General features: G+C 38.9%; 4 protein-coding genes across 9 annotated transcripts; 2 read left to right on the plus strand and 2 right to left on the minus strand.

Annotated features, from left to right (window-relative positions):
• Positions 1-1,141: 1,141 nt before the first annotated feature.
• LOC120540667 (zinc finger protein 33B-like) lies at positions 1,142-6,815 on the minus strand. The gene is made up of 2 exons (XM_039771611.1): positions 6,797-6,815; positions 1,142-3,451 (listed from the first exon to the last, which is right to left on the minus strand). Exon 2 carries the CDS (start codon positions 3,440-3,442, stop codon positions 1,958-1,960), a length of 1,485 nt encoding a protein of 494 aa, XP_039627545.1. The 5' UTR covers positions 3,443-3,451; positions 6,797-6,815; the 3' UTR covers positions 1,142-1,957.
• Positions 6,816-6,823: 8 nt separating this feature from the next.
• LOC120540671 lies at positions 6,824-19,194 on the plus strand. The gene is made up of 7 exons (XM_039771619.1): positions 6,824-7,016; positions 11,881-12,115; positions 15,307-15,430; positions 16,133-16,317; positions 17,424-17,500; positions 17,588-17,704; positions 18,394-19,194. Exons 2-7 carry the CDS (start codon positions 11,894-11,896, stop codon positions 18,608-18,610), a joined length of 942 nt encoding a protein of 313 aa, XP_039627553.1. The 5' UTR covers positions 6,824-7,016; positions 11,881-11,893; the 3' UTR covers positions 18,611-19,194.
• A 290-nt stretch (positions 19,195-19,484) lies between these two features.
• Positions 19,485-26,958, plus strand: ctu1 (cytosolic thiouridylase subunit 1 homolog (S. pombe)). Of its 5 annotated transcripts, none has more exons than XM_039771615.1 (3): positions 19,485-19,572; positions 24,090-24,612; positions 26,322-26,958. In XM_039771615.1, exons 2-3 carry the CDS (start codon positions 24,117-24,119, stop codon positions 26,849-26,851), a joined length of 1,026 nt encoding a protein of 341 aa, XP_039627549.1. In that variant the 5' UTR covers positions 19,485-19,572; positions 24,090-24,116; the 3' UTR covers positions 26,852-26,958. The 5 variants fall into 5 exon arrangements, with proteins under 5 accessions (XP_039627549.1, XP_039627547.1, XP_039627546.1 ...); XM_039771613.1 differs by lacking the exon at positions 19,485-19,572 and adding an exon at positions 22,778-22,857; XM_039771612.1 differs by lacking the exon at positions 19,485-19,572 and adding an exon at positions 22,864-23,030.
• Positions 19,695-22,740, minus strand: sirt4 (sirtuin 4). 2 transcript variants are annotated; one of them, XM_039771618.1, is made up of 4 exons: positions 22,519-22,740; positions 21,276-21,740; positions 20,415-20,709; positions 19,695-20,145 (listed from the first exon to the last, which is right to left on the minus strand). In XM_039771618.1, exons 1-4 carry the CDS (start codon positions 22,530-22,532, stop codon positions 19,993-19,995), a joined length of 927 nt encoding a protein of 308 aa, XP_039627552.1. In that variant the 5' UTR covers positions 22,533-22,740; the 3' UTR covers positions 19,695-19,992. The 2 variants fall into 2 exon arrangements, with proteins under 2 accessions (XP_039627552.1, XP_039627551.1); XM_039771617.1 differs by lacking the exon at positions 22,519-22,740 and adding an exon at positions 22,032-22,480.
• Positions 26,959-27,832: the final 874 nt, after the last annotated feature.

Below are 27,832 nucleotides of genomic sequence, written 5' to 3' on the forward strand. Positions count from 1 at the left end.
AGTTTAAATCTAGATCAGTGGGTTGTTATTCCCATGTTCTACTGTTGGAAGTAAAAACCATCTGATCAAAAAGTGCCAGATTACAAGTGTTCAGTGGACTTGCGGAACAATTTCTGAAATTCACCAAAATCAACTTTGGTTAAAATAATAACACAAAACTGTTAAGACAGCCATGTCCTGCTTGACACAAAAACTATGGCAGAAAATTAAATTGTAGTTAAACAGACACATTCCAAACAAGAGAAGAATACAAAAGCATATAAAGCAAGTAACCAGTATAATAAAATGTCTGGCACCTGACCATTAAAACCTTAGTACTCCGCCCAAGTTTAGTAAACCCTCACAAGCAAACTGTCACACTTTTAAAACCCAAATGATCCACCATTTGATTAGTGAGTCACTTTCTAACCCGCTTAGTCCTGAACAGGGTTGCGGAGGTCTGCTGGAGCCTATCCCAGCTGGCATAGGGCACAAGGCAGGAACAATCCCTGGACAGGGTGCAAGCCCATCGCAGGATGAACACACACACACACATACATTTAACATTGTCAGTCCACCAAAACTGCATGTCTTTGGACTGTGGGAGGAAACTTGAGCACTCGGAGAAAACCCATGCAGACATGGGGAGAACATGCAAACTCCATGCCCATTTGATTAAAAAACTGCAAAAAAAAAATATATATATATACATTAAACTATTTCTATTCCAAATTACAAAATGTCGAGGCTAAGCACAGGAGCCAGTAGTGATAATAGTTAACTCCAATGTTCATTCTAAAGCAAAGGTTCCCAAGTTCGTCCCTGGGGATCTCCTGTGGGTGCGGGTTTTTGTTCCAACCTATGTTTTCAGTTGGACTCGTAACCTAATTAAGTAAGCGGTTACTTTTACAGTTTCTATGTTTTAGGGTAAATGTAGAAATTACAAAACCAATTTTGGAATTTGTGTTTATTTAAATATACTAAGCACTTATAGGGGGATAATGTCACAAATGTAAAAATATCTCTACAATATCTCTATCTGGCTTGCTTGCATATTGTAATCTTTTTTTTAGTTAGCCAATAAAAGGTGTCATTTTGCTTGGCTTTTCTTTACATTCATAATGGCTAACACCCTAGTACTCTAAATGTCCTATAAATGTACAAATGCAGAAGAAGAAAACAGACCATCTAATTAAATGAGATGAAAATATTATTAGAATTATTATTAAAATCAGCAATTGTGAAGCTGGTTGGACCAGAAACTGCAGCCAAATGGGGTCCCCTGGACTGACTTTGGGACCCTCTAACCCAAAGGGTAACAGGGTTATATAACAACCTCTCTCTCACTGTGAAGTCAATCCAAGCAAAACATCTGCTCAATCACATTTTCTTTTTTAAAACTAAATTTGGAATCAAAAGGAACCAAAATGTTAAAGTCAGCAAGAAGGGTACTGGAACTTAGGGCAGTGGTGAACGGCTGTTTTGAATGATCTTGTTCATGTTTGTTTCCTGAAAGACTTTGAAAATATCAGAAAGAACAGGACACAGTGTAATTAACAGTATTATCCCTTTTTCTGCAATGCAAAAATAACACATTTTCCTTAAATCTTTAGGCTGTGAACTCATAACAGCTCAATTCACATTCCCTAAACCATCTAGACATGCAAAAATATTCAATGTTTTGTCTTTCAGAATTCAAAATGTCTGTTGAAGCAGAAAAATAGTGACGCTTATACCAAAGCATTAAATTATAAACTTAAAATCAGCATCAACTTAGACTGCCTGCAATGAAGACCCACACACAACATGGCTCTCGGGGACAGATATTGGAGGAGTCCTCCCATTTCACCTCATCCTAGAGTACTACTATTCCATTTAATAAAGCTCACTGCAAACAAAAAGCAGTCTGCTGTTTATCTGCTTTATGCCCATAATCCAAAACCTGTCACTTCATAACGCTTTGTGAAATGATCTTAGTTTAATCCAGTGGACATTGGATGTCTGGTTTCTCATCATTTCTGTTCTGCTGAAGATGCCTCTCACAGTGCTTAATGAATTTTTTTATGATACAGAAAGTCCGGCTGCACACCAAGCAGTGGTAGGTGAGGTTACCATTGGCCTTGCGCATTTGCAACCTAAGCCGCAGTAAGCCAGAATGGCCAATGCAGTTGGTACAAACACTGCACCGGAACGGGCCTTTCATTTCTGCATGGAGTTGCTTGTGGTGGGAAAGTGTGGAAGAATGACGAAATACACGATCACAAAATGGACAAGGGTACCTGCTTCCATTTTCTAAAGAAGCATCATCTTTGGGTGTGGTTTGACTGTGGTGCAGCTTCTTGTGATCCAAGAGGTCTTCTGCATGCCAAAAGATACTGTGGCAAATCTGACAAGAGAATTGTTTCCTCTGCAGGGGCTTGGGGTTATTTGTCTCAACCTGATTGCGGTGTTTGAATCGCTTATGGTGAGCGAGGCCTGAGGCATGCCGAAAAGACTTATCACATAATGTGCAGTAAAACCAACCGTAACGCTGTAGCACCTGAACACCATTCCTCTTCACAGTGCTGTGGTGAATCCTCTTGTGGTGAGAAAGGCCTGAAGCATAACTAAAGGCCTTTTCACACTGCAAACAAGCAAATTTTCTCTCACGTGCCATTACTTCTGCACCTTCTATTTCCTCCAGGGTGTGGCATCGGCGTTGGTGAACCTTTAACTGAGAAACAGACATGAAGCTTTCCGAGCAGCAAGAACACTTGTGAGCAAATTCAGACTGTGGCACTTCTTTTTCCACAGCAGGATTACAAGAAGACTGCTGGTGAAAGAGCAGCCCATCTTTCTTAGAAAAAGCCTTACCACAGGAGGTACAGCAGTACAGGTTCTGTCTTATATGCTGATGCTGGTGGATCTGCATATGACTTGCTCTTCTAAAGCATCTCCCACAGTCCAGACAAGTGAAAGGCTTCATGACTAAGTGAACTTCTTTGTGTCTCTGGAGGTGATAGGCTTTGTAGAATGCTTTCCCACAGGAAGAACAAGCATACTTCTTCTCTTTAATTGTATTGCTTAAAGTTGGGCAGGGGGCTACATTTTCAGTGGAGCCAAAACTCTGGTTTTGAGTGCCTGCTCTCAGTTTTTCCTTTCTGTTGGCCCGATTCTGTTTCTCTATCTGTGCCTGTTGAGCTACATGTGTCTGATTATGGACCTGCAAGCTGGAATAAAGCGCAAAGGTCATTGGACAAAATGAACATGTGTAAGGTTTATGGACCCCATGCACTCGTCTCCTATGTTTGGCATACTCTGCCAGTCCTCTGATGTTCTTACCACAGTCTTCACACACACAAATGCATTCCGTGAACTGAGATTTTGTCTTTGAAAAATTAAAGGAGTGATGTGGTCTAGAGTGCTGGAATAAAGACGAAGCCCTCTGCATAACACCATTTTTTGTCTTAATGCCAAGATCCATCTTCTCTACCTGCAAATATGAAAAACATGTGTAATATTAAAGAATCTACATAATTCAGAGGGCCTCAAACGTTTTGGTGAAATCAACGGAAAGACAAATAAAAGAAAATCTCATGCCAACTTAAAAACATCACCACATTCAAATTACAATAGTCCCTCATCTGGAGAGAACTACAAAAGCCCTTGGGGATATCTTAAAATTTGGCTAGCACTCTGGGTTCCCTAGAAAAAATCTATTTCTTGTGATTTGAGCATGTCTTGTATGTTGCACTACAGCTATAGAAATAAAATCTTAAGAGTTTTCATTTAAATGTATGTATGTGTGTCTACTAATCACACAAAAACAAATTAACCGATTTTCACAAAATCTTACATGTGTATTGCCATTTGTCCAATTCTCATCAGGCTGCACAAGGGCGACAATATTTTAATCACTATGAACAAAATTTTGTAATGGCCAAAGCAGAATCTCACCTAAGACAACTGGTACATACACTTTTCAATTAATTTGGTTTTGTCCTGCAGGATTATAGCTTTTGTGTAACAGTATTCCTATCTCACTGTGGGTTGTTTTAGCCATGTTGAATTTCCAAAAAGCATTGTTTTCAACTGTATTTATACCCGGTCAATGCTGGGTACTTTGGCTAGTGCTAAATATAAATTTGCATTTGTGGCTGGAAAATGCATGTTACTGTGATTGTTACTTGTACGCAGTTCTATATTACTCTGCCAATAAGGCTCAAAAAATGGCAGGCATTATAGCCTTAATGTTAATATAGCGAGTCCTATCTACTAATTAACTGAGCAAAACTGCACTAGTTGATTCGGTCTTCCAGAAAATAAGCAAGTATTTGATAAACTAACAGGTGAGACAGCTAAACAAAAATATAAATAAAAGTAATGTTCACTTCAGGTCTGAGTATGTGACACATGTATAGAGAGTTTTTCACAGTACTTTGTCACCAGTTACTAAACACAGAAAATTCAGACACTTGCAAAAAATGAAAATTAAAAAAAGAAAACATTTACATTTAACATGTATTCAAAAATGGATCGACTACTACAAATATGTGGAAAAACATTCCAAAAAGACTCTGAGAAATCTGTCCATTGACAGACATTCAAAAAAAATTAAGACCAATTAGTCTTTAGTTCTGCAATGGGTCCACTCACTGATCCATCAAGTATTGTGGAATCCCACTCAGGGCCATGGGACCACAGACAATTACAGAGTAAACCCTGGTAACAAAGCATTGTCTCTTATTAAAAAAGCTTGTTACAATAATGGACTTTCCAGTCAAGTACATACCCCTTCATTACATAGGTGTCACGATTCTCAGTTACATTGATCTGCACCAAAATCCTCCCACACACAGAAATAACTGGTGTACTTATAGATTCAGGTGTACTGAATCCACTTCTGTATTTGGAATTGTTCTGCCACAAACTGTTTCTGTAAGATATTGGATTCGGTTAAAAAAAAAAACTTAAATATACTAATATTGTTTTATAGCATAAGTATTTTTTATGCCCAGAATATTATATGAAATATACTGTATTTTGAAGTAAAAACTGTTTTTGAAACCTAAGTATATTTGGGGCTAAAACTGAAAACCCTCTTTGTTCTTAATGTTAGTTGATGTGAAAACATCCCAAAATAAAAGAATATCAATTGTAACCCAAACCCAGAACATCGGAGGAGATTCCACCAGGATATTGTGGTGGAAGGCACCCATGTTCATCTGCCAAGACCTGCAACACCTTCAAAGATCTATGAGAAGGGAAAAAAGGCTACTTTTTGTGTTTTTTTTTTAAACACATGTAATTGTTTTAAAAATAATTATTACCCCTAATTTTTTTTTCATTCTAAACTTTCATCTCTCAAAATCTGGATGTGATAAGAGCGCATATAGTGATCGCTTAATTTTTTTTTAAATAAACGAAACCATTAATTTATATTTTTTGTGCACCAAGGCAGTTTTTTTTTTTTTTGGCAGAACCTGTAGGGTGTTGTGTGGAAACTCTTTGAACCGAGTGGGGAGGGTCGGGGAAGCCTGGAGTCAGTCGACTGTATGAAACGCGCTGTGTTATAGGAGACACCAATCAACCTAACCAGCGCGTCTCAACGTTTGGAGAAACGACGTTAGGGAAACATGGGGGGTATGTGCAATCTCGCCGAGACCGAGATTTGAACCCACCATAGCCACCCCATCATTACAAATGCTACGCAGTACTGGTCATACTTGTCCAATAATCATTCACATTTACTCCGCCTACCCACTTAAAAAGAGTACCACGGAGTGCTGAAAGGGTTCTCCTCTGATCCCATCTTTGACTCGTATCCCTCTTCCCTCGCTTTAAATTAAGCCCTAATCTTAAGTGAATTGTTTTTCCTGAGAAATGAATATCGTTCCCTGTTTGAAGGGGATCGGTAAAGTACAATAGCATGTTTGCAGGCTTTACTATCGACGGTTCGATATTCCCTTAACCAGACGCGTATTAGAGGAATTCGTTCATTACTGGCTTTGTTTTTCTGTTATTTTTTGGACCTCCAGTCGTGTTTTCCAAACAATTTATCACATACACTCTGGAAAAATACAGTCTTTACAGTACAGTATTATGTTATGCCATTTATCTTCGAGTAAAACACTTGTACAAAGAAACGCTTTCAAAGACAGAAAAAAACATCTCGCACATAGCCAGAAAACTCCGACAGAGGCAAACTATAGGTACATGTATTCGATTATATATATATATATATTGTTTTTTTAATTGGCTAAAAACGCATCGCTGCGATAAAACGTCGCGGCTCTTGATGCACTCGAGAAAGCGCCTGCGCACCTCGAAGCTACACAAAGTACAAACATCCACAACGCAAACACGAGGCGCGCGAAGCCACAACAAACGCCGCCTCAGTTGGGCATGTTAATGTCTAAACCCTTCCCCAGAAGCTGCAATGCCATGCATCGTGCAAACATCTTTATCGGACTTTACTCGGCGGATAAAGTTATTTACAACTCCTTTACCTGCTGCCACTTTGCTCGCGAGACAGGGGCGCTGTACCCGCACGCAGTCGAGCTGCGCAGCTCTCACCACACGTGTGCTGTGCTTCACATCGGCACGTCTACAAAAAATAAAACGACCAAAGACTACATTGACCAGCAGCCTCTGCGTCGCATTTACCGCGCTCCACCAACGGGCGTGCGTCAAAACTCTTGTAAAGCAGCCGGTCCGCAGATGTTTTCGTCATTTATCACATGTTCCTCATATCGTTCACGTTATAAACAAGAACTACAATAAGCGCAACGCGCTAGCAAACAAATAAACCAGACGAAAGTTTCAGACGAACTCTCACCTCCCTTCTTGCTCGTTCGGTGCCGTAGCGGCAAGTAGGAGAGGCCGAGTCCGCCGGTCACGTGCCAAAGCGGTTGCACGTCCTGATTGGATGGCGTCTGTTTCCGGTAGGCATTTGATTTTTTTGGACCGCTGGATTTGGAGAAGGACGTCCCAGACTTTCGTCGTGTTGGAGTTGGGAAAAGCTCTTGGATCTGCGGTTCATCCTTCCCCAGCAGGAGGTAAGAACATTTCTATGCTTTCTCTTTGGTTTAATGGTCGAGCATGTTTTGCATTTTGTTTCTTAACTTCTTTCTTCCTCTTGCATCAACAAGTCAGCTGCTCTTGGGTGTCCCTTATACTAACGGCAAAACGCCTATGTTTTGGCTCGATGGCATTCTCAGTGTAACTGCCAAGTCAGATGTTTTTTTCTTCTTTTTTAGACATTCGTGTGTTTGGGGGTTTTATTGTGTGTAATAATATAATATTTATTGTATTCATAAGAATTACTTATGGACATTGTGAAATTCGTTGAGTTTGTTCCGCTGCACCTGTAATGCAAAACCCCCACATACGATAAAGTGTTAGATTGATCTTGATGTCCAGCCATGCAAGGCATCGAGCTTAATGGGATTTCTCTCAATTTTTGTTCCTTTAGACCCAAACAAGCCCTAATTTTAGGCCATTTTGGAATTAATTTTGTGCAGGAAGTTGTATCCTTATGATACATTTTAAGCCAATAGGTTGTGTTTGCCGTATTACCAACCAATGGGATATGAGGAGTCAAAGTGACTCCTTTTCACAAAACCTTGGCGAAATAGAGATCAGTAATGTAGAAACGTAGAGTGTCGTTTTATGTTGTTTCGATATTGTTAGTCAGGCATATAATATTTTGGATATTTGATTCTTTAACGGAGGTCCTGAACCTTTAAGAGCCACTCCCAGAAGGTTAAAATGTTACATTTCACACATAAGCAGGGGTTTGTCGTTTTAGAGGTCGGTGATTACGAATGTTATGCTCTTTTTCGATTCTTTACTAGGGATTTGGCCCCTAGATAGACCTATGCCAGAGAGTGAAAAAATTACATATTTCTATTTAAAATTGAATGTACAGTATGTGTTTTCATATTTGACACAACTATCATTGTTAATTGTGTACTTATACCTCATGAAGGAGGTCTTACACTTTCTTTCATTCATTAAAATTTTGTAGGTAGGTTAAGTAATGGAGGATAAATAAAATTCTGCTTCAGAGAGAATATATGGAGATGCAACTGTTGCTGGGGTCTGAGGGCAGATAGGTGGGACTGAGTGGTATCATCAGTGATAATCTCTTTGTACATTTTATTTTGTTTACTGGATTATTGAGTGATTGCTCACAAACAGTAAACCACTACCTTGGTTACCATCATTGGATATTTATACAGAATGCTTGACTAATGCATCCACTTAACAGTGTCATCTCCAGACAGAGGAGTAGCTTCAGTGACAGACTTTTGTCACTGTCCTGCTCCACTGACAGACTAAAGAGATCGTTCCTCCCCCACACTATGCGACTCTTCAATTCCACCCGGGAGTAAATGCGAACATTAATTTTATTTTAATTCTTTTCATTTTTATTACTATTTAATTTAATATTGTTTCTTTGTATCAGTATACTGCTGCTGGATTATGTGAATTTCCCCTTGGGATTAATAAAGTATCTATCTATCTCTATCTCTCTATCTATCTTTCATATAGTGCCTTATTGCTTTCCGTCGTGGCCCCCCCATTCCCCACAACCTATTGTCCACGTGTTGAATATTTGCCTTTTCTCAGTTTGATTTAGCTTTCTGACCATGTTCACTGAAATCATTGCTCTGTGCAATCTAGTTAGTGCATGTGAATATGTTCAAGTTTATGTGCTCATATATGGTATATAGGAGTTTCATTGCTATGAAAAAAACTGCATGCTGGTGTAAGTAAAAGTGTGTATGTGTGTGTGTGTTACTGAATGTCGTGGACCATTTGAATATTAGTTAATTTGAGACTACTAGCTTTCAGTCTGCTGCTTCTGGTAAAGACTGATGTGGTAGAAGATACAGCTATGCGAACCAAACCACCCTTTTCCTACACATGACTTCCAGCTCCTCACCGGGACTGTTGAAGTCCATTTTGGTGTATTACTCCCCCAATTCCAAAGTACTACAGTTGCCTTCCACATTTTATTGATTAAACTTGTTAATAAAGACCTCCCAGTAATATACAGTACTTACAGCATTTTTGGTCAAGTGACATCCTCCTTCTCCACCACCACTGTCATGGCTTTACTATGCTTCTCGACCATTGCAATGACCATTTCTGCAGAAAACAGGCCATTCTCCAAAGGTATTTTTGGCACTACTCCCTTATTGGAAGATGTATCCACCGATTCAACATGCTCACGATTAATGGTTTGTTTTTTTTCCTTGCATTTGCTGAAAATTACCTGGTTAATGTCTTTCCTGCCCTTCCTATTTAAATATTCGTGAAAAGCACACACTGTGTCTTTACTTCATCTAATGGGTCTTCACCATATTGTGCTACTGTCCCTCAATCAAATGAAGAAACCTCTCTGCTAATATTACATAAGACTTTATAGTTCCTGTCGCAGGTGGTGTCCACCGAGTAGGCTGTCAAGTTACTGCTATGTCAAGAACTAAAACTGATCTACCAGTGGCTCTTTGTTGTTGCTAGCACTAATAAGGTGTTGAACAGTGGTCAGTTCAGAATTCATGTCCATGACATTCATCAAGATGTGCAAGAAGCTCTTCCAAATGTGATGCATCTGTCAGGTGTTACTAGGAATCCCTCACTGCCCATTTAAAAGTGAAGGCCACCCAGTTGTTGTTTCAGCTGATATCCTAATTATCTAAAGTGGCTCATCACAGGGTTCCGTCTGAGTGTATGGAACATAAAACGTCAAATCAGAGGATGCTGTTATTGTCTTAATAATCGGCATTTCATGCACAGTATCTTAATGAAATGTATTCAGCCTAGGTTTTTTTTGTTTTTTTTTTGTTTTTTTTTTATGAACAATCGGTGACTAACGCAGAAATCCAACATGATTTCACTGCTTGGGTTAAATCGGGCAGGTATGTCTCTGACATTCCTAAGGTGAATACTGAAATCTCTTAATCTGAGCTACACAGTCAGATTAGATGGTGTGCTTTCATATTCTTAATCAGTTGCCTCAAAGATAACTACTTCACTGGTGCAAATTCCAGCTGGGTCTCCTGGGTATCTCATCTCCTCTCTATCTTAGTGAACTGGACAACACTTCCTAAAAATCAGTAGTCCCATAACAGAATCTTTAAGTTTTATTTGAAAGGTCTAATATGTCCAAACTACATCAATTGAGTTTGTCACCTAACTTTGTGTTGTGCTTAATCCCCAATACATTCTTATCTTGGAAGTAGAAACTTTAAATATTGTCTCAGCGTTGGTGTTTCAGACTGACCCTGGAAAGGCTATATGGGTCACAGAAGTGGTGGGCACTTGGTGATCAGCATGCCCTCAATGAATATATCAGTTCAAAAATGGTTAAACACTGCTTGAAACAATCATACAGAAGTGGGTGATAAACTGTTTGAAAAAGTATACCAGATGATATTCTTTTTGTGGTATGAATTAAAAACAAAAATCAGTATGCTAAAAATTATTGGAAAACTTGGAACACATTTAAATATGAAACTCGCAAAACATATTGTACAGATCATTACCCTCACTCCACTAGATTGGTTCAGATCCTGCCTCTCAGGCCGCACTCAGTTTGTTCACCTTAAAACTTTCACATCCTAACCCACCGCTGTTACTTCAGGTGTGCCCCAGGGCTTTGTACTGGGGCCCCTCCTTTTCATTATTTACCAACTTCCCCTTGGTAATATTTTTCGTAAATATAACATTAGCTTCCACTGTTATGCTGATGATACCCAGCTCTATCTCACTAGCAAAGCTACTGTTTCCTTTCCATACTCCTTGCTTATTGATTGCATAGCAGAAATCAAATCCTTGCTTTCTTCAAATGTTCTTAAATTATATAGTGACAAAACTGAGGTTCTCCTCATTGGTACAAAATCAACATTATCCAAAACTGATAATTTTTCCTTTGTTATTGATAATTCCTCTGTCTCCCCTTCCCCACAGGTTAAGAGTCTGGGTGTCATCCTTGACAGTACTTTATCCTCTCAGTCCCACATCATAACATCTCCCGGTCTGCATATTTCCTCTTGCATAATTTTAATTGTATTCACCCTTCCCTCATTCCCCACACCACTGCTGTCCTTGTTCATAGACTTGTCACTTCTCGTCTGCATTATTGCAATTTCCTTTTCTTTGGTCTTTCTCGCAGATCTCTTTATAAGCTTCAACTGGTCCAGAATTCAGCGGCACACATCATTACTATAACCCCGACTATTCACCATATCACTCCCGTTTTGCAGCAGCTTCACTGGCTTCCACTTAAGTTCCGCATTCAATTCAAAATTTAACGCTACCCACAACCTTGCCACTCCATATCTGTCTGACTTCCTCCATGTTGCCATTCCCTCCTGTACCCTTAAATCCTCTTTCTCCATCCACTTGACTGTCCCCTTCGTCCGTCTTACCATTGTGGGGAGCAGAGCATTCAGTTGCTCTGCTCCCCAGCTCTGGAACTCTCTACCGTCTGAGCTTAGAAAAATTGAATCATTTTCACTTTTCAAATCTAAACTTAAAACTCATGTGTTTAAGATTGCTTTTTTTCTTTGATTACAATTTCTCTGTTTGATTTTATTTTTGTATTTTAGTTTTGTTTATAATGTGTGTTTTATCATATGTTCAGTGTCCTTGAGTGTTTAGAAAGGCGCCTACAAATAAGTAAAATGTAGTAGTATTATTATTATCTGTGCTTGGAACTTCTTTTATAATGTTTGTTCATTATTTTTTTTGTGTTGTAGTTGTCATTAATGCATCCTATCATGTGTAATCCTATCCGGTGCACTAATAGGAGCGTGTTTTGTAGTGGTGGTTTATGAAACATCGGTCTACCAGCCTTTTCAGTACATGTTCAATATTCTACATTAGTAATTTTTTTTATTGTTCATCTAGCTAATTTGTCTTCATGGAGACAATGGAAGAATTTGATAAGGAGTGTCCAATGCTCAAGACTTTTTGTAAGCAGCTCACAGAGGATGAATTTGAAGACCAGACTTTGACCTACACAGAGCAGGCCTTGATAGACCTGTTTCACACCATGGACGAGAACCCTGAGCTGTATGAGAGAGTTATACGAAGAAGGAAGCAAGATGAGTTGGAAAAGTCTGGAGCTGGCAATTGCTTAAAGGTAAGAAAACAGCTTTTTGCTTTCCAAGGCACACAGTTTTTTATTTTTATATAGATTTTTGCTTTTTTATTCTTATGGTAACAAAAAAATATATTGAGGTATAAGCAAACTAAAATTCTAGGACCCCTGCCATTTTGTTAGCAATTAAAAAAATCCGACCATTTGATAATACATTAGAATAGATGCTTTAGAATGAATTGTATCTTAAACTTGAAATGCATTACACAAAAGTAAAATCTGATTTATCGCACATTTTTAGGACTCAGTCCCATGAAGGTCTGCATTTTTACTTTGATTTTAGTCAACAGGTTTCCTCATCGTAGGCAGTTTTTTGTTTTGTTGAACTCCGTGGCTTAATCTGTCAATTTTTTCAACCCAGCTTGTGTTTGGATGAAGGAGTGTGAATGTTTTTTCTACAGTGTTTAATAAACCAGCGTTCAGTTATAATTGACTCCTTGATGTACCCAGCATGCCCTCACTCTAAACAGTGTTAACGATGAAGCACCCCGCAGAGGCATCTTATAACTGTACTCATTGTACTTCCATTTTAGTCTGTTCGTTGCAAACGGTTATCCTTTTGAAACAAAAAAATGACAAAATGAGTAACATGAGTGCACCACATCAGCCAACAGTTTTACAAAGTTTCGAACCTTGATTACACTTCTAGATCACTTGTTAAAAAAAAAAAAAGGCAAATTGGCAATCATAATAACATGTACAGTTTTTCTATCTAGTTGATACTTGGCTAGTGATGTGTGGAGGCACTTACCAAACTACCCTAGCGTGTTGTGTATATATACCTGGTTTTTCTGTAATAAAATAAAGTCTGAATTTCCTTTGTAGATTTTTGTAAAGAGATACGCTGTCTTCATAACTATAAACCATCTGATTACTGAAGGTTTTTCTGAAGTGTTTTGTTGTTTTCTGCATTGTTTGCACCTCCATCATATGGCTGTGCTTGGTTACATTATTCTTGCATCCTACATCATCACTTTATGTTCACTCCAAGCTCAAGTTTTAATTGAAAACATTCATCATGTAGAGTTAGTAACTTGTGGTCTGTTAAATTTTTTTTTATTTTATTTCATTTAAAAGAAAAAATTATAAATTAGTGGGTGTCACAGTGGTAGCGTTGCCTTCTCACAGGAAGGAGACCAGTGTTCACATCCCTGGTACTCGTTGCATGGAGTTTGCATGGGTTTCCTCCCATGGCCCAAAAGCATGCAGGTTTGCGAAACAAAATTGGCCGGGGTGTGTGTGTGTTAATGTTCACCCTGTTATGGACTGGTGCCTTGTCCAGGATTTGTTCCTGCCTTGTGCCCTATGATATCTGGAATAGGTCCTAACACCCCCCGCCACCCTGTTCAGGACTAAACATGTTAGAAAATGGCTGAATTATACGTTAGAATGTTTCTTTTTAAGTAGAAAACATACTTAAATGCAAGAAAATTTAATGTAACTCGGTCTGCATCTATCATTATAGCCTGCGTAAGTACTACATAAACATGAATATGATACCGATCTCAATATTTTTTTACAGACCCTGCCATTTTCATATATCAAGGAATGTTGCCAGAATAAAAGGAGGATTTCAACAAGGAATGATAAATTTAAAGTTTGGAATAGGCTGTGTTCTGTCCATCCTGAGAACTCTAGAGTTCCACATAACTCTGTTTAGCTGCTGATATTTGTGATGAACAACTTTGTTTTCTTGGAAGTGGAGTAAGGGTCCTTGGACCTTAACTGAGTATGCCTTTGGTAGTAGTTAGTTGTAAATCAAGAATATATAAAGGATGAATTAGAGAAGGTAATGCGACTGATAGTCGTATGGATCTTTCAGTTCAGAAAAACATACAGTGCCTTCAGAAAACTTTCAAACTCCTTGACTTTTTACACACTGTATTTTTTAGTCTTGTACTAAAATAACAAATTTATTTTTTTAACCTCAATAAGCAACATTCAATGCCCCAGAATGAAAAACACAACTTAAAAAAAAAAAAAAAAAAAAAAAAAACTTGCCAATTGATTAAATTGATTTTTTTTAAACCACTTTTAATAATAATAAAATTTATTTTTATAGCGCTTTGGCAATGATTATGGCTTTCTCTACTGATCTCTCTAGCTCTGTCAAATTGGATGAGAGACTCTCGATGGTCAGGTATTATCAAGTCTCTCTAGAGATGTTTGTTTGGATTCATGTCTAGGCTCTGGATGAGCCACTCAAGAATATTCCCAGAGTTGTTCCTAAGCCTCTCATGTGTTGTCTTTGCTTTGTGCTTTTCACCTATTGGAAGGTGAACCTTCTTCTCAGTATGAAGTCCAGAGTGCTCTGGAGCAAGTTTTCCTTAAGAACCTCTGTGTAAATTTGCTCCATTCAGCTTTCCATAAACCCCGACTAGTCTCTGTCCCTGCTGCTGGAAAAAGAACCCCACAGCATGATGCTGCCAAAACCATGCTTCACTGTTGAAATGGTATTTCACATGATGAGTGGAACCTGGTTTCCTCTAGACGTGATGATTAGACTTGAGACACAGATCAACTGTGTTACCAGGTCCCTTCTACTCTGGTTACTCAGTTTGGCCAATAAGCTAGCACTGTGAAAAGTTGTGATTATTCCAAACATATTGCAGATCTCTGCCCTGACACAATCCTGTAGCTAAGCTCTGCATGGAATTCCTTCAACCTTATGGCTTGAGTTTGCTCTGACATATGTTGCCAACTGTGGGACCTTCTATAGGCAGGTGTGTGCCTTTCCAGATTGGACCCAATCAATTCGATATACCACAGGTGGATTCCAAACAAGGTGCAGATACATCTCAACAGTGATCAATAAAATGAGACATACCTGAGCCAAATGTCAAATGTCATATCAAAGGGTCTGAATACAATTTTGTCAGTGTGATAGTTCACCTGTTTTAGTTTTCTGTTTTTGCTTCATCAATCTGGTGTTTTGAGTGTTGTTTGAAAGGGAAAAATGTATTTGTTGTTATATTAGATTACAAATAACAAAATGTGAAAATTGAAGGACTCTAAATACTGTACACCTGTGCTCACACACACCAGTCTAAGTCAGACTTGTTGTTTAATTTCACACTCAAGGCTTTTTTTAGGTGTGGGAGGTAAACCACTGTATGTAATTTAGAGGCAAATGCAGACATTAAATATCCAAGTGCTTTCTTGTGTTTATACAGGCAAAATTTTTCCTGGCGGTTGAAGGTCAGCTGAACCGTTGCAATGCTGTGGGATCTAAAGAGCTGAGAGAGAGAGTGGGTCATCTAAAAGAGGACATGAAGAAAGTGTATTGTTATGCAAAAGGTAAGCTTTGGTAGCTCCAAGGAACAAACCGGTGCTGATCTAAGTAAGATTTCAGAATCCTGGTCTTCAGTTAGCAGGTCTGAATTATTTTTATAATAAGAGATCTGTTAAGCTTATTTTTGCCAGTTTTTGATGTTCTATCTTAACAAAAAACGTCATTAGGTTACTATTTTAATATCCAGTATAATTGTTTAGATTAAAGGAAATGTTGACTGTTTTTTTTATAGCATTTAACTGCTGCCTGTACAAAAATCCTTGTAATTTCAAGGTAAGGTATTTCTGCTCTTTGATTATGGTGCTGGAGAGACAGGTGACATATTACATGTAGACTAGCACATACAAGTAACAGCTTCACAGAACTTCATGCATGTGACAATAGAGGCCTTGTAAATCTATAACCATAAGCTACACGCTAATGCAGGGAACTGACAGAGCTCTTAGTATATTCTAAGTAGGCCATTAGGTAAAAAGGGTTGTACTTTCTCATTTATAGTAGAAAAATCATGAGGATCAAATGTTTAAGAAAACAATAAATCTGTTTAACAATCAAACATTTAGCACTACAAGATTGTTTAGGTAATGTGTATGTTTTTACATGTGCAGTTCTTTCTTAGTATGATTTTTAGTTGACTTTGAGCATAGTACCTTTATTTATGGTTTTATATATATTTTTTTTTTTATTATTATTTTTTATTGCACAAGAGGCCAAATGCTCGGCTAAAAGAAAATCTATACGTGTGGCTGAAAGAAGAGAAAAGGCTGAAGCTTCGAGGGAAAATGTGCATCATCAAAAACTGCCGATAGCACCTCCTTCACCACCTCCACCCCCTCCTCTACCTCCATCTACTGTGTACACCCCACTGAAAGATCACACAAATTTCAGAAAGGTTAGTGTGTCTTGTGCCAAGCTTACACTTAACTGAAAAGAAGCAAAATGAATGATTTGACTGACAAAGTAAAAATCCAGACCTAAATCCACTAGACTTGTTGTGGCAGGACCTAAAGCAGTTCTATAAGGAAGAGTTTCTGTAAAGTCATGTCTCTCTGTCTGTCTGTGGCCTAAAAGGCCTCCACTGCAGTGTGCAAGACAGATACTGAATTAACAAAGTGCTTGTCCTTAGTCATTGCAGCTAAAGGTGGAGTAACCAGTTAACTATAAGGGGAAATTGGTTTTCCCCACAGAGGTATTTGGTGTGGGATAACTTCATGCTTTCAATAGATTATGTAATTTCAAAAAGGTGCTGAAGACCTTAAAATAGCCCATGCTTATTTGTTACTTCCAGATTATTCACAGTGGATATGTATGCATGCAAGTATGCATACTTATAATGTACTTAAATTGGTATGTCTTAAGTAGTGTATTGTCTGGAATTAGGACTGGAGCTTAGTGGTGTATCTGAGCTACAGCACAGAAGTTTTTTAAAACTGATGATATTGATCTTTTGGTTTTTCGGGGTGATGACAGAAATCCCTGAGGAGAGTTTCATATGATGAGACTTCACTTGATATGCTCTGACTTTAAAGCATGGCTGCTGAGTGCAGCTGCCTTAGTTTCATCTAGATCAGCATTACCTGGTAGATGCTGTTATGCTTATTTTTGTTGTTAATGAAGTAGATGTAAGCCAAACATCAATAAGTCAATGCTATATGAATTTAGTCAAACCTCTTGACCAGCACACTACCTATACTCCTGGGGGAAAATGGTCACTTTGTGGCCTTTTTATACAATATTAAAAAGAATAAGATATTTGGAGGAATGTTATACTTGAAGTATAACTGTTGGATTGTGAACAGTAGTTGTGTATACTCTTGGTGCCAACATAAGACAGTTCAGGTCTGTGAAAATGTATACAATAAATATTTTAAAAATCAGAAATAAACTGCATCATTCTTAAGACCAAAAACAGATGGATGAATATAGTGAGATATTCCAATCTAGTGGCTTTTTTTTTTTTTTTTTTGCTTTTGTTAACCATCTTAATACTTGCATTAGACCAATATTCAGATGCTTTCCACTCCTGATTTACTGGACAGTTATGGACTATCAAGGCTAAAGCAACAGACAAAGAGGTAAGAATGAGTAAACATTCGGCCAGTGTTTTCTTTATCTTGTTAAAAAAAGTGAATTCTGTTAGTTAAACTCCTTATTTTGAACAGTAAGGAAGAGAGAACTATTCCAGCAGAATGCACTCAAGAAAGATGCCATGTCACAATTCATAGTGAGCTCCTTGCTACAAATCCTTTGAAAAGGCTCAAGGCCACTGGAATTAACAGGTACATGAAATGGGGAAAATCATTTTTTTTTTTACTGTTTTGCATTTTACATTGTAATCTTCCTGTAGCTGGCTATAATTGCAGCAAGAAGCAATAAGAAACCTGGTGTGCTTTACATGGCTAGAAGAAAATTAATATTTTGCATGACACTTCATGAAACTGCTTATGCATACATCTGTACAGTATTTTAGCATAATTATTGTTGGATCTGAATTTAAATTGAATACAATGTAATTATTGGGCAAAGAGTATGATGACAGTGTAGATAAGGCATCTTCTTTCCAATATATAATAAATCCTACATTGTATCTCCTTACTGTCCCACACACCAGACTCTCCAACCTGGGAAGGCATCTCCTTCAGTGTTATGGCCACTGAACTCTGGAACTCTCTCCCTCAGTCTCTCTGAGATTGCTCCTCTTTTTCCACCTTTAAATCTCAAGTCAAAACTTTACTCCTCTATGAACTTTTGCCTTCTGTGTGATTTTTTTTTTTTTTTTTAATCCGTTTGTAAAGTGACCTTGGGTTTATAAAAGGCACTCTATAAATGCTGCTTATTTTTATTATTATTTTATTGGAAGGATAGAACTACTAACTCTTTTCTGTACTTGGTGGGAATGTGTTTTTTTTCCCCACCTTTATTGCAGATTTGAGATAACTTTTATATAAAACTGTATTAATTACTTTAGATCTCCAGGTGGAACCCCAGTGAACACTCCAAAAAAGCCCTCTGTAAAGGAGACTGTGGAGAACTCCCCAACTTCAGCATTCAACACAGCTCTGCTTACAAAATTTCAAAATGTGAGGAGTCCTTTTGGAGAGACTGTGCCGCACTCCCCTGACAGTGATGGAGATGACAGCTGCAGCAGCAACTTGGGATTTGCAACACCCCCTGGGACCCCATAAGTGCTAGGAAACAAAGCTGCACATTCATAGAGTCTATCAGAATGTATCATCCTTTTTAAAATGCTGTGTAAACCTTTTGCTTTGTTCTTCATGGCAGCACTGCTACAATTGTGATGGGGTGCCTCAACAGGCTTAGTCGCTCTTAAAGTCTGTATGTTTGGCCACTTAACAGTTTATCCACAACAGGGAGAGAGTATTACTGCGTATTATTTATTTTTATGAAGACAATCGGTTTTAAAAGTGACAACTAATTGTAAATATTTTAATATGATTTCAATTTTAATACTGTCTTTTATACAAAGTTAAGTTTTGCCAAAGAAACTCTTAGCAGTTCAAGCCATAATAAAAGAAATAAATAAAATGGAGACCGGGCCCACTTGCTTATTGGTCCGCAGACATTTGAAGGCATAAAGTAAACCTAGCAACAGTACGGTTTTCTAATTTCCATTTTGCTTGCCTCTGCTTCTTGCAGTTTGAATTTTTTATTTTTGTAATCTACCAGTTCTTTTTTTTTAAATTGCAACATTATATTGTGGTATAATTTTTATGCATTAATTAAAATGTTAAATCAAACTTTTAGAAAAGCGTGTCTTGAGCTCTATTGGTGCATGACTAAGAGTAGATTATAAACTGAAATAATATTGACTTAAAAATTGCCTCCCTCCAGTTACCTTATTGATATGTCTGGCAGCACACAAAGACATTGAAGCCTGATAGGATCCCTGCAGGTGTCACTCCTTACATTTCAGTTTTGTGTTATACGGACCTTTTCGTTATTTAGTCTTACACTACAATAAATAAAATAGTAACTGCAAAAAATAAAAATCCCACCACCCTTTTCTGCAGAAACACTTTTTTTGAGTATTTCAGACATAAAGACCACAAGAGGAAGCAGAGTAAAACAATGGGATAAGAGGAAGAAAATTCAAAAAGCTCTGTGCTCTACCAAGAAATTTCTATTTGTAAGTACATCCCTTTTAGCTTTTTGTGTCTAAACCCAGTAATGTATAACTCAAAAAAGACAGCAAAAGTCACTCTGGGGGAAATCGCTTTCCTTCGTTTGTCGTAACATGAATTCAATCACTTTTTTTTTTTTAATGTCCTTATCTAAGGGGATCATTAATTTTGCTATTCTCTTATGAAAAGTAAAGAACTACAATTGGTAGCTTCCCTATTTTTCATTATGTTAATGAATTTGTAAAATATACAGTATTTTGTGTCAACAGATAATTAGGGAGGAGAATATAGCCAAAACAGACTACTTTATTAGCAAAGTTTTTTTTTTTTTTTTGTTGATTTGCATGGTAAAATTTAACAAATGTGGTTTTTCATTAGCACCTTACTGTGTTATGACCCAGAGAAGACAAAGCTGTTACTTTCCTTCATACTGGCCATATGAAGGGAAGGACTTCCCCACAACGGCCATTAAGCTTCATCCAGGCAAGGTGGTCTGCTCGGGTGGGGCCAATGTTAACTATAGCAATTGGCAACCTCCTCTCATTAGCAGCAAGGAGAAACCTGTATCCTGAATAAACCTAGAAAAGGAAAGGAGACAATTAAGACTGTACTAAATGACAAGCGAGCAAGTAGCAAATCATTCAAAGTTGCAATCTATTTTTAAAAAAATGTATTTGTCTTTTTAGAATTTTTTTAGAAATTCCTGTTGCTTCTTGTACAATATGAGAGGATCTCCTAAGTATGCAGGTTAACACAAACCTTAAGAATAGAAGTACCTTCCTAGACCTGAGCCGAAATCTTACATTGTCTTTGATATATATGTCATATTTTGTTACTGGAGCAGTACCTGTAGAGATGAGCCAGCAACTAGCACTGCATCAGCCTCGGCCAGACGCTCTAAAATGAAGTTAACTTTGTCTCGTTGTACTGTATCGCCAAAAAATGTGACATCTGGCTTAAGGATTCCTCCACATGTATTGCAGTCTGGAACATGAAAATGCTTCACCTGCTCTTCACTTAAATGGACATCTCCATCTGGAGCAACCTCCTGTGCCTTCTCATTCCAGCTAGGGTTCAGCTGTAGAAGTTGATCTTGGAACTGTCTTCTAGACAATTGAGCTCCACAACCCAGACAGACTACACTGAATGTAAAGGGAGAAAAAAAAAATATTTAACAGGCACTGCATTATGAGGAAAAAGTCTTGTTTGTCACCACTGGTTATACTTGACATTTCTATGAGTAATAAGGTCATTTTAAGTTTTTAAACTGGGCTTACTCGAACATTAACACCACCTTCACCCGGTTCTGATTAATCCTAGGAGAATACAACATTAGAGGTATAAAGGTTACATAACTGGAAGTTACCTACTCATGGCCACTCGGCGTCAGTGGTGGGATTTGAAGCCACAGCCTCCGTGTCTCAAGTCCCAACTCTTAGCCACACTACCACGCCACTATTGCGGCCCAACTTGACAAGTTGCGACTCTTTGAAATTTTAATTCTTAATTTTGTATTATAAGTAGAAAATGATTGACGAATTTACGTGGATAGTGCTACTTGGTACCTCTTAAAGGCTGTAATATTTAATACTATCCGATATTTTAATTTTAAGCAGACGTTGATACTCACTGTAATCCTATTTATTGTGAACTACCCACTCCGACCGCACAGGTGAAAATGATCTGAATAGAAATCAACTGCCTTTACCGGTACGTACAACCGTGCAGCTCCGTCAGGCGCTGACTGCCAGCCTTTGAATGTAATGCATCCACATTCTGGGTCACTAGCCAGTGTAGTTTGCCCAGGACCTCACAGTTTTTTAGGGCTAGATGGGCTGAATTTGGCTGATAGGATGAAAACTGTGGCCATCCCGCGAAGTTCCGTGCCCAGTATCTCTGTCGGGCAGAGGCGCTCCTCAGAAATTCGGCATGTTCAATAGGACGTCTCTGGGTCCTGCTGTAAAGCCCGACGCCTTCGGAGCGGTAGTCTGGAATTCCGGATTCCGTGGAAAGCCCGGCACCCGTTATCACAAATAACTTTTTCGCCCGACCGACTAACTCATGCAACTTGTTCACTTCTGCAGAATCCAGCGGAGGACAGGCTGGAACAAAACTGATAGCTTGGGAAGAGTACCAGGCGTTGAGACTGCCGCCACGAAAGAAAATTGGAAACCTGGAAAATAAGTAAGATCATGTGACATCACAATGCACAAAAGGGGTGTCCGTCAAGACCCATGCATAACAACATTTCCTTTCTAGTAAAATAGTGAACAACAAACCGGGCCACTGAAAGATACGACAGTCAGACGGTCATTATACAACCCACTACATCCTAACACAGGGACAAGGCGGTCTGTTCGAGCCAATCCCAGCCACCACAGGGCGCAAGGCAGGAACAAATCCCGGATAGGGGACACACACACACACACACTAGGGACAATTTAAGATCGCGAATGCACCTAACCTGCATGGCTTTGGACTGTGAGAGGAAATCACTGCGTTACCGTGCCGCCCTGAAAGATAAGGCAGTCTTTTAAAAGCATCGATGGATCGAACATTCCTAAGCATTCAAACCCATTCTGCCCCACTAGAGGGCGCTCAGAGGACCTCATTTTTGTAATTTGCTAACATTTTGTGATTTTTTTTTTTTTTTTTAGTTTGTTTCTTCATTTCTTCATGGACCTTACCTGAAAACTATATTGCTTTACATACACTGTCCTGTCGCTAACATCTAAGATCAGATATTAGATAACTCTCTTACCCGGCACTTATCAAAAAAGCGTAGGAACAGGATTATAGAAATCTCAAAGCAAGCTCATAAAGTCAATCTTGACAAATTAAAATGCCCACATATAAAAAGAACCACCCAACAACTGGCCAGACTGAACCAGTTCTAAGAGTCAGTTCTAGGGACTTAACAATACCGGCATACTGGATTACAAGTAACTCACCTGATTCGTGCCATGTTATCTTTTTGATTTCAAAGGGAAAAAACATGGGTCGTGGTTGTTGCAATGGCGAATTTTATGAACTGTCAATATGTTTTAAAGTGCACAAGCTTTCATCTATATCCCCCATTATCCTCATTCGGAGTGGTTCACTTTAAGCTCCTTGACACGATTGCCTGTGAGTTCTTCGAATAGTATTATGGCCAACGTAGTTTCTTTAAAGAACCTGTTAAAGGACACAGTCGTTCTAGGATCCGGATATTCGCTTTACTAACGCCCAATGACTACATTTCCCGTCGACCAACGTAAGGGGTTATAGCGTGTTATTTCTGGAAGAAACCGGTGAGAACGACGGTGTGGTGTGTCGTGTTTTTGTAATGGGCTTATAATGTAACTTTTGTTTACGAGAATAAAAAATCATAGTAGGGAGGTGAAATAAAACTTGAAATCTACGAAGTGTGGTATTTCGGCCACAACCTGGTACAGTACATCGATTTAAAAACTCGACACGTGATGTAAGCAGTTGTTTTTTTCTTTCAGTCCGTGAGCAAACGTTTGTCTGTTAACGTCAAGTTTCTTCAGCCGACATTCTGGAGAAATTGGTAGCATTTTAATTTGAAAGTAAACATTGTTTAGGGGAGTTATTTTCAGCTTTTGAAAGATTACGACAATTTCAAATTTAGAAAACCTTCGTGTGTTTTGGGTTGTTGTGTTACGGTCTGGTCAGTGAGTCGAATTGAACTTTTAAATGATGGAGGTGGCTATCAAATTGTACCAATTGAAGAAAGAAGTGCGACATATTTTGGAAATTGAAAGTGGCGGGTCCCGCTTGTCCCAATTCTTTCAGCCACTAGACCCGCAGTTTATCTGGAAAGCATTCGGAAGCTGCTTTGGTGTCTAATTGAACAATCCGGAACTAATCAGCTCGAGGTCCATCGGTGTGACATTGCTGCCGAAACTGCCTGCAGACACAATGACCCAACTGCTTGGGGGCGAAAACCTCTGCTCACACCTCCTACACGACCCCACCCTTAAACGCAGCTGCTTTGGCCTGCCTTCTCCTCTGACCTCAAGTCCTGCATTTCTTTTTCCCATCAGTATGCATTGTAACTGTTTAATGAACCTATTACAGTCTTGAAAAGGAAGGAAAGTGAAATGTTTTAGTGTTCTGTATCCAACGACTAAAACCGTTTTTTTTCCCTGAAATGCACAATACGGAACAGCAGTATAAGGTAGGAAGATGATCATGAGGACACAAATGTGTGCCCTGGAGGAGTTACTAATGTTGGAACCTGCCCTTTACTAATCATACGCTGATTTGCCACCCCAAAAGCACTATAGCTTAAGGTAAAGTGACCCACTACAGCACCACTTTATCCATATACTGTATTTTTACAATTGGAATCTTTACTGGTTGAGTCAGAGGCAGGTTCTGAAGAGGTAACTGCATCAAGTACAATCCAATGTTTTCAACACTAGGACCCTCTGTTTTACATGTTGCATCCTGGCAGCTTTGCATTTATTTTGCCAGTAGTTGAATTTTGATTTTGTTTTTTTTTTTTATTCTTTTACAGTAGAAAATTAAGCCTGTGCACACCAGCATGCCTGTTCTGTGTAACCGTTGTGAAATCAAGAAAGCACATCTGAAACGCCCCAAGACTGGACACTCGCTGTGCAAGGAGTGCTTTTTTTGGGTGTTTGAGGAGGAGGTACATCATAGCATTCTCTCTGCCAAGCTGTTTAACAGGGGGGAGACAGTCGGAATCGGGGCATCCGGTGGCAAAGATTCTACTGTCCTGGCTCATGTCATGAAGGTTCTCAATGAGCGGTATGACTATGGTTTGAATTTGATACTGCTCTCTGTTGACGAAGGCATAACTGGTTACAGGGACGACTCTTTGGAGACTGTGAAACGCAACCAAAAACAATATGAATTGCCACTGAAAATTGTTTCTTACGAGGAGCTTTATGGCTGGACCATGGACACCATTGTAAAGCAAGTTGGTTTGAAGAACAACTGCACCTTCTGCGGGGTTTTCCGGAGACAGGCACTGGATAGGGGAGCCATGATGCTTGAAGTGGACAAAATTTGCACTGGTAAGGAGAATGAAAAATGCGAGAATAAATAGGAGAGACAAATTATGTAATTAATCCATATGTTCATTACATTCTTGTCATGTACCTGCTCTGTCTAATGTAGGAGGATGGGTCTTGTCCTTGTAGCGTCAGCATGGTATATGGCCCCATGACAATTTAGACTCTAATTTGGAGTTAGAAGATTCCAAAAAGCCATTCTGTGTGGGGCAGTAGTTAAGGCTTTGGACTTCAAACGCAGAGGTTGTTTGTTCAAATCCCACCACTAACACTGCGTGACCCTGAACATGTCACTTCAACCACCTGTGCTCCAATTGGAGAAAGAAATTTAACCAATTGTATCTCAGATGTTGTAAATTGCTTTGGATAAGGCCTTCGCCAAATGAATAAATGTAAGATGATCCCACACACCATTCTTTAGGATTTAGGATCAAAAGCAGATAATTTGGAGGAAACTCATGTAGTTGTAGAGAGAACATGCTGGGTTTCCACTTGTGGTCGCTAGGCTCAGGATTGAGACTTGGTTTTGTAGTTGTAAGGTAGCAGTGCCGTCAGTTACAGAAAACCCAACGCAGAAGTTACATCCAAAAAGTTAATAAAAGTAGGAATAATTTGTGAAACTCAGAATTGTAAAGATAATTCCAGTAGCTGCCTCCAAACTATGTTGAAAGCCATCTACTAGGACTTCTGCTCTAATTTGCTGTGTTTATTCGGTTCTCATTTTAGATGAGAGAAATTCAGATGGAGGTGAAACAGACAGCATTGCTGCCCCAGGGTGCCCGGTGTTTTGCTCAGATTTGGCCTGATCTTGCAGACCAAACACAGTCCCAACTGCAAATAAAATCAATGGGCAATCTTGAATAAGTAACAATTTATTTGTAGCTTTTAATTGTGTTATTGCGTTTTAATACTGAATCAAAAAATTAATCTAAAATTGATTAATTTTCATTAATTTAATTAGTCCAGGAACCCTCACTAATTGGAAAAGGGAGAGAAAAAACAAGTACTGAAGAAAAGTTCTAATTTTAAATGAGAATTCTATACAGGATTCACATATGATTTGTATTTTAATATTTTCTCGTATCATGCAGCAGACTTAACTTTTTTAGATTACTTTGTTTAAATAACTCGTGTCTTTTGGGCTCTCTGTATGTTTCATACGTACAGGAATTTGTGTTTTCATGAAAAGTGAAATTCAGATTTTCAATGGAAAAGCACTTTTTGGTAGCACTGAACATATTCTGCTGAAACCTGAACGAGTGGGCCAATTCTTGTGAACAACTTGGTCTCAGGCTTTCAGGCTTTGGGTGAACTCCAGCTGGTCACCTTCAAGCTGCTTAAGTTCAAACTTTTTATAGTAAACCACTGCTGCAAAGTTCACAATGTGTTGACTTATAGATTAGAACTTTCTGAGTTTTGAGTTGGATGCAGAGCTTGAGTGTTTCAATTTAAACTTTCAGTAATCGCAGCAGCTGCACACTTGTTATGTTTTATGCCTTTATGATAGACTAAAATGTGAAAAATAAACTTCAGTAAGATTGTGTCTTGCATATATTTTGGTAAACTCATACCATAGACCATACTTGTGTTGTAAATTTGGAGGAAGTCATATGATCGCCACATCTGTTTTTTTTTTTTTTTCTCAGTTTTTGCAAGGAAAAAGGATACAAAAAAAATAGTTATTTATTTGTTTGTTTGTTTGTTCAATTTAGGACATAATGCTGATGATGTTGCAGAAACTGTGCTGATGAATTTCCTTCGGGGTGATATTGCCAGGCTCCGGCGCTGCACAGCCATTTCAACAGGCAGTGAGGGGGCCATACCTCGCTGCAAGCCACTCAAGTACGCCTATGAGAAAGAGATTGTCCTGTATGCATATTTTAAGAAACTGGACTACTTCTCCACTGAATGCATTTATTCCCCCAATGCTTACAGAGGACATGCTCGCAGCTTTCTAAAAGATCTCGAGTCCATCCGCCCAAGCTCGATCATCGATGTGATCCACTCTGGTGAGAATCTGTCTGTCAAGGAGGAGGTGCGCATGCCCATTCAGAGCAACTGTGCCCGTTGCGGGTACATTTCCAGCCAGAAACTCTGTAAGGCCTGTGTACTTCTTGAGGGACTAAATAGAGGCCTTCCAAAACTAGGGATTGGTAAACACCACAAGCTACAGGATAAGCTTCTGAAAAGTCAACCCTTGACCGAAGAAGAGGAAAAGAAGTTCAAAAGAATCAGCTTCTGATGTTTAGGATACAAAAGCATCTCATTTGTGGGGTGAAGGGGTAGAAATTGAGTGGCATTTTTATCATTTGCGTGAAATGAAGAAATAAAAGGAAAGCTTTTTAAATACCTGAAAATTTGTGAATTATATGTACTAGTAAGAAATTTCTAAATTTTGTCAATGCTTCCTTACTGAACATTTGTTTTAGGAAATTTGTTACAGACTGATAGAGAACACTGACATGTCCAAAAAGACCAGGGGTCCAGAGTTAATTCGATGAATTGTTGGTTTGAATGCTAATTGCATTCTCCAGGTAAGCCTTAAGGAAAGCTCAGCTGCTTCCTCTCTGCCCACTGGCCCTTGTGATGGGGTACACCCTCAGACTGAACAGTGGCAGCTGCTACAATGCTTGGGGAGGGAAGTAGGAGCCTCCTTGGACAAGTGAACTACTTACAGAGCAGCTCTCTTCCAGATTTGGCAGGAGGAATGATGGACAGCACCCAATGATCAAGCTTGCTTATGTTTTCCTAAGCAGTTCCTGGAAATTTTGCTGCCTAGGGAGCTATGTGGATTTGCACAACTCTGCTATATATGTGGAGTACTAAAACCTGTTACTCCTTGCATTTTAAATGGCTTGCAGCCCAGATATGTCCATGCAGGCTATGTCTCTCGAAAGAGGGAGCTACGAGCTGTGTCCTGATGTGGGTCTGGATCACTGTATAGAACACGGTTACTGCTTTTCCTTAGGCTTGTTTTATCGACGAGGCCGACCAGAACTTAAAACAGGTTGGTTTGTTTACAAGTGTGCTCTATTGGAGTCAACCAATACTTGAAACAAACTCAAACTGTTATGCTGTACTTGAAGAAAGGGTGTATAAATCCTGATGATCTGATAGTATCTGGAAGGCTTTTGTGCAAGTTCCAGAGAGGCACACCTAGACTACAGGCAGAAGACATGCCCTGGGGACACGAGAGCTCAATTAAGCACTGCATTTTTTTTAA

This window comes from Polypterus senegalus, chromosome 12, assembly GCF_016835505.1.
Source record: "Polypterus senegalus isolate Bchr_013 chromosome 12, ASM1683550v1, whole genome shotgun sequence".
Classification (NCBI taxonomy): Eukaryota; Metazoa; Chordata; class Cladistia; order Polypteriformes; family Polypteridae; genus Polypterus; species Polypterus senegalus.